This window comes from Montipora capricornis, chromosome 7 (genome assembly GCF_036669925.1).
Source record: "Montipora capricornis isolate CH-2021 chromosome 7, ASM3666992v2, whole genome shotgun sequence".
NCBI lineage: Eukaryota > Metazoa > Cnidaria > Anthozoa > Scleractinia > Acroporidae > Montipora > Montipora capricornis.
Window position 1 is genome coordinate 48,244,338 of NC_090889.1, and position 6,184 is coordinate 48,250,521.

At 38.5% G+C, this 6,184-nt stretch overlaps 2 protein-coding genes across 2 annotated transcripts in view; one reads left to right on the forward strand and one right to left on the reverse strand.

Moving 5' to 3' along the window:
• LOC138058085 (uncharacterized) overlaps nt 1–381 on the forward strand; it is a 1,626-nt gene extending 1,245 nt beyond the window's left edge. Inside the window, exon 1 of the mRNA XM_068903975.1 lies at nt 1–381. This exon is cut by the window's left edge and continues 1,245 nt beyond it. Coding sequence (XP_068760076.1) covers nt 1–289 — 289 coding nt within the window. The 3' untranslated portion in view covers nt 290–381.
• Nucleotides 382–3,415: 3,034 nt separating this feature from the next.
• LOC138056172 (uncharacterized) lies at nt 3,416–5,255 on the reverse strand. The gene is made up of 2 exons (XM_068901997.1): nt 4,529–5,255; nt 3,416–3,789 (listed from the first exon to the last, which is right to left on the reverse strand). The coding sequence occupies exons 1-2, from the start codon at nt 5,253–5,255 to the stop codon at nt 3,416–3,418; spliced, it is 1,101 nt and encodes a 366-aa protein (XP_068758098.1).
• Between the last annotated feature and the right edge of the window lie 929 nt (nt 5,256–6,184).

Sequence of the window (6,184 nt, forward strand, 5' to 3'; positions counted from 1 at the left end):
CCCAGTGAGAATGTGGGTCAATGGTTCTGCTGCACGCAACAATGCCGACATCACAATGGCAGAAACAGAGGCAGAGCTGCAACCTAATATAGACCTTTACGGTGTTGACCCGGAAGGACCAGTACCTCTGGAAGAGCATGGGGCTGTAGAAGTTAATGATATCCAGAGCCCATTTTCCTCAGATGTGCTTCAGCAACTCAAGTCAACCATCAATCCCTTGAGAGAGTCACAAGCATTTGGAGTCGACATCTATATGGATGCTCTAGACTTTTTCGAAAGGCTGACATGAAAATGCAACAGACTGTTCATTATGGTAGCAATAACTCAAGCAGTCACCCTTTAGCTGACAACTTACTGAAGTCATCTGCACGGTAAAAATTACTCGACTCTACACCTGAAAGATGCAAATCCCTACTCTGTACATGTACTGTTTGTTTGGATAATTATAATTGGCTGAGAGAAGTGCAGTTTTTAGTGCACAATCTGCAGAAAAAAGGTAACAAAATGCAAGGTTTGTTTTTCATGCTAATGTGGCTCGTTATCAATAGTGGAACACATTTCATAATTTTGACTTTTGTACACTTTGACCTTTCTGAGGATGCATGCTAGCATCTATTTTCTAAATATAATTAGCCGCAAATTCAACTTGACTACTGTGAAGGGAGGCCCAGTTAAGTGGCAAAAAAATGTCTTTTTTCTTTTGTACACTTTGACCTTTCTGAGGATGCATGGTAGCATCTATTTTCTAAATATAATTAGCCGCAAATTCAACTTGACTACTGTGAAGGGAGGCCCAGTTAAGTGGCAAAAAAATGTCTTTTTTCTTGCCCAGTATGAAACTGTATCCCACGTTAAGTGCCTATGAAATAAAAAATATTATGTTTGCTTATAGATCATTTTCACGTGACGTCACAACGGCCACGTTGGTGTACAAGAACAAGAGACGCATATTCCATGCATACATTTTGTATTGTTTTGTACACCAATATGGCTGCCAAGTCACGTGAGTGAAAACCATCTATTCCAAAGGCCCTTAAAAGTAAAAAGTAAAGAATGGTGCATTCATGTTTTCACTTAAAAAATGGAGTCACAAAACACAAAAGCACGGATATCTCTAGAAATATTTCACTGAAGTCATACAAACTTGTCAACAGTAATCTACAGATATGATACCTCCTAGGATGTTGGCATGGAAACAGTGTAGGCTCCGGGCCTTCTTTGCCAAGAACCAAATTTCTCCATTTTTGACCAGATGAAGAGTGACAGATGGTCACACTTGAAACACACATGATGCGCATATTACCTTACATCTACTCACTTACTCATGGTAAGTGAACAATGGTTGATTAGCACAAAAACTGTGAAAGTGAATCTCGCTAGATGGGTGATCCTATTTAGTATTCGTACTACTTCCTCTTGTGCTAAACATATGTTTCAGGATTGCATTCTGAGAGAAACAAGTCCTTGGAAAAATGGTATTGGTCCTTGAAAAATAGTCTTGGGTCTGTTCAAATTCATTGTGACTTTGATTTTCACTCTAATTAGGTATCAGTAGAGAGTCACGGTGAATAATTTACTCACAACAAAACAACTGAACCAGACTCCAAATGAACTCCTTTTTAATTAAGTATATTTACTATATATGTGAATCAGACATCGTACGAGCTGTAGTAGGAGTACAAACTTCACATAACATTGTATAACATCAACAAAGTGTAAGGGTTTGCAATGTGTTTTGAAAGATCGTTCACACCTGGACGTAACAACCTCCATGCATAGGGGGGGTTCCTTTACTTGCTATCAACAATAACAATTATTTTAAATTTTGTAACTGAAAGAAACCATAGTAATTTTATAACCTTACCTTAAACTCAAGTACAAATGTTAATTAAGCCAAACCAGATCCAGCTTCTCTCTTAAATAACATTGTGAAAACATAACATTTTCATGGCAAAGTAATGCAGTAGTTATCCTTGAAATTGCAGTTCAGAATTGATATCACTGCTCCTGTCCAATCTGTCTCTATCGCTACTTTTTAACAACAACTATTTGTGATATGCAAAGTTTAATGCATGAAATCGATGTAATCTTGTTGGATAAACTATAACAATCTCTGGTTCTGTAACAATCCACTCATGACTTGCACCAAGATCTAAGCAATCATAAACCCCAGCCCTTCAATTTCAATACATTTGTCAAATGATTCTGTGAATGCAGGGAAAGAGGTATAACAAGTAGGCAGCTGTAGCTTCCAGAAGCAAGTGTTTGCTTTGGGATAAATAGCCCTTGGATCTCTTGCAAAGCCAACAGAAATCTTTCTCTCTCCAAGATAGGATGGGATGTAAGGTGTCCCAGTACAGAAATGAATAAATTCCTGCAGTGGGGTTAGTGCTTCTGGACAAAAACTGTTTCCTGGAATTTAATTTAACAGAACATCATTATTCAACACTTTTCATACATTACAGTTTTCAAAATGTCAGAGCAAAACAGCACTTTTTTCCTCACACCAGTTTATTTTATAATTTTGTGTACTTTTGCAATGAAATGCATTTTTCCCAATCATATCCTTAAGGCATAAGTTGCCAAAACTTTCCTGTTAAAATGCCCGAAAGTGTTATAGAGCATCATAAAGCCAATTGCGAATAGTTTCAGTAGTCACGTTGAATCACAAAGTATGACACAGTTGTATAGAATTTGCAATCTACAGATGCAGATTTATTACGAGTTCACTTGGTGGGATAACATTTATCAGCAAATGCTACACTGTCAGTGCACTTGAAAATGAATAACTGCCCCATATCCTCTAGGTTAGATAACAAAGATTACCTTCAGCTCTACTTCCAAGGTTGGCAACATATGCCTTAAGAAAATCCACGGCTCTTTCTTGACTACCAGTAAGTGAGGTGTTGTCTTCAGCCGCTATCAAATTTTGAACTTCTTCAACTGAGGGGGTTGCTTCGGTTTTCTTTGTAAACACCAATGGAGAGATGCACGGATGACTCTTTAGGAATGACAGCAGAGAAAGACTATCCATGCCTTTCATGATATCTTCGATTTCATTCTTTCTCTTGATAATTACTTGCTGCAGTAAGATCTTCTGTACAGCCTTATGTCTGTTGTCCTCTTGCAGGTTAACCACTCCACAATCATCAAGAAGGTCCAGAACAGCAGGGTTCTGAATCCTCAAATTTGGCAACTGATCCTTAGTAGATGTAAGGATTAAAGATATTGTTTCTCTGACATCGATATCTGGGACATCTTCAATACAAGTACTGATAAGGGCTTTGTCCAAATCATGTGTTTCAATGTACGCTACTACAGCTGGAGACATCCCAATAAATCCCTGTCCTCCATGCAAAACTGAATGTGCCACTACTTTTCCAGCAGTTATAAATGCACCATCATCAAGGAGGTCCTAATTATGTACAGGAATCAAATGGTCTACATCTCCAGTAAAAAGCAAACAGCCACTGACTTCTTGTTCAAGCAATGCTGTCATGGCCAAGTGCATAAACTCCCTTGTAGGTCCTCCAGCATCAGAACCCAATTCTTTTAGGTTACCCGCTGCAAATGTGACATTTGCTCTTTTCTTAAGATCATTTATACTTGCTCTTTTATAGATCAATGTCACTTGCTTGAATAAGTCACCTTCTCTTTTCACATGGATTGGGTAGTCTTGTCCTGAATTGTCAGCTATTTTCTCTTGAAAGGCAGATAGGACAGACATCGGTCTGCAGGTAGCTGTACATTTCCCAGGCAGTGAGGCTGGTTCATGAAGTGATTCCTTGGCTGAAAAATTATCAACAGAAGGAAAATGCTTATCAATAGAGAGGAACTTTATTACAAGAATAGGTAAATAGTTGCATTGGAATTGTGTAATGTTGGTATTAATTTATATAATTGTAAACATTGTGATGCATTTGCTATCATCCAAAAAAAAAAAAAGGAAAAGAAAAAGGAAAATTCATATCTTATGAAAGGAACATAGCCAGACAACCAAACTTAAACAACTTCTTTAGGGACCATGAGGGGTGAATCAGATGGTTCAAATCAAAGAGGAGAACTGTAAAACGACTGACTTGAACAAAGTTGTTTACAGCAGCCAAGGGAACCAAGGTCCAACACACGAACTGAACTAATGGCCGAAGAAAAAATCTATTCAACTTGTCATCATACAACAAAATCTTGTCTGTTGACAAGATTTGCCTCAAGTATCAATCCCACATAATTCCATGCCAAACATTAATGGTAACTAATGGTAAGCCAACAGACAATTTCCTATTTGCAACCTTTACAAAAATTACCTGGCAGAAATATTACATTGTAGATTCTAAGTACTGTATATAATCTAACAACCCATGAAAGTAAAGGTACATTAATTGTCTTTCCAGATCCCCTAGACTCCAAATCACGAATTTTTAACCCCCTTAACTCTTGCACCTGTATGCCATTTAGATCCTGAGTACCCCTGGTTTTTTTTTCCTAGGCTTTCCCCACATCACACATTAATAACAGTTTTTTCACTAACCCTTGTCATCACTGATCATCGTGTCAACGGCATGTGCTAAATCAATTGAATCCTTAACAACTTCTTGAAGATACGAGTCAGGGTGGGTTGGAAACATCATTGTCAGTCTGTTCATTATCTTGGTATCATCATCACCTTTATCATCCACCAACAGAGGCTCTGAAGATACCTCTGGAATACATGTAACAACATCAGGTGCTGCATTGCAGCTGTAGGGGCTCTCTTCATCCTTTGAGTTATCACTGATGTATTCATTTACATTCCTGTTCTTGTTGAGTCTAACATATATGGCACCCTGTCCAGCCAGTGATCTGACCTGTTTACACCCAATCTCCTGTCGCTTCTTGAAGGCAGGTGTTGAAACTTTCTTGCCTTTGACTTTTACAAAATCAAAGTCTTCACATCGGAGATCTTCTATCCTGGTAATTAGTACCTCATTAATACATTCCCTTACTGATGACTCATTTGCATTGGTCAATATGTCAACCATGCCAGTGCACAAGATATCTGCATCTGTCTTTGAGTAGTCTGGAATGACGTCAGGAATAGTCCCGTCTGGGTTCTTAAAGTCTTGAGGGTCAGCATATTGTAATAAAACTAATTCAAATGACTTCAGCTCAACTGGTGCTTCTTTCTTCTGAGATGGCATAACATAGCTACGGGCTGATATTTTTCGCCTTTTTGGAGGTTGAAAAGCAGCACTGGTGTTAACAGAAGAACTTTGCATTCGTGAACTGTTTAGGAGGATGAGATTTGACTACTACTGACAACTGACTGAAGCCCAGATGAACCCTGTGCTTGAAGCCCAGATGTACTTTGTGCTTGCCTTGGCAAAGAAGTGTCTAGAGATTAGACAAAAAGATATTTTTCACGGTGTCATCCCAGAAAATATTAATTATCTCCTCCCAGAAAGAAGAGATCATAATTTACAGGGGAAAGAGGCCATTTGCATAATAGAGCTTGAAGTCTGAACATTTAATGCAAAATAGAAGATGCAAAGGCACCTGTACTGTAATAACAAGTGGAATGTGATGTTTTTGTTGTATGTGTGAGTGCGTGAGTGCGTGTGTGCGCATTGGGGCGGGGAGGGGGGGGGGGGGCATAAGTAACAAAACTGTGATTTAGTTGGCCCGTGTGAAGTACAGCGTTTCACCTGGGCCTTACAGAAATACATAATGAGCTTCATCTACATCTACAGCAATAACTTGCAAAATCCTCCAGGACAGTTCAAGTGTCATAAACAATAATATGTATCTACAACAAGCCGAGACCTCATATTGCATAAAGGAATTAGATGTCATTATTTCAACAGGTAGGTTGTTCAAATCAATGATTGTCCTCGGCTAATAGCTTAATTTGTATGTATGCCATGATGTTTGTAGTGGGATGAACTTGAGGGGATGGGCCCGACAGGTACAAAGAAGGGACTGGTGTTGGACGTACATGCAGGTTGGCATAGTCATTTCTGCCTGTTGGTTTAATTTGTCATTTCTAGATTTAAATTTCAAACCAAATTTTGGTTCACATATCATGAAACACCTCTAAAATCGACATGATTTTCCAGTACTGCACTTCACTAATTTCATATATTTTCAACTAGTTTGGCTGTATTCAGATTTAAGTTAAACTTAAGCTTACCAAGCACGTTGTCCATTT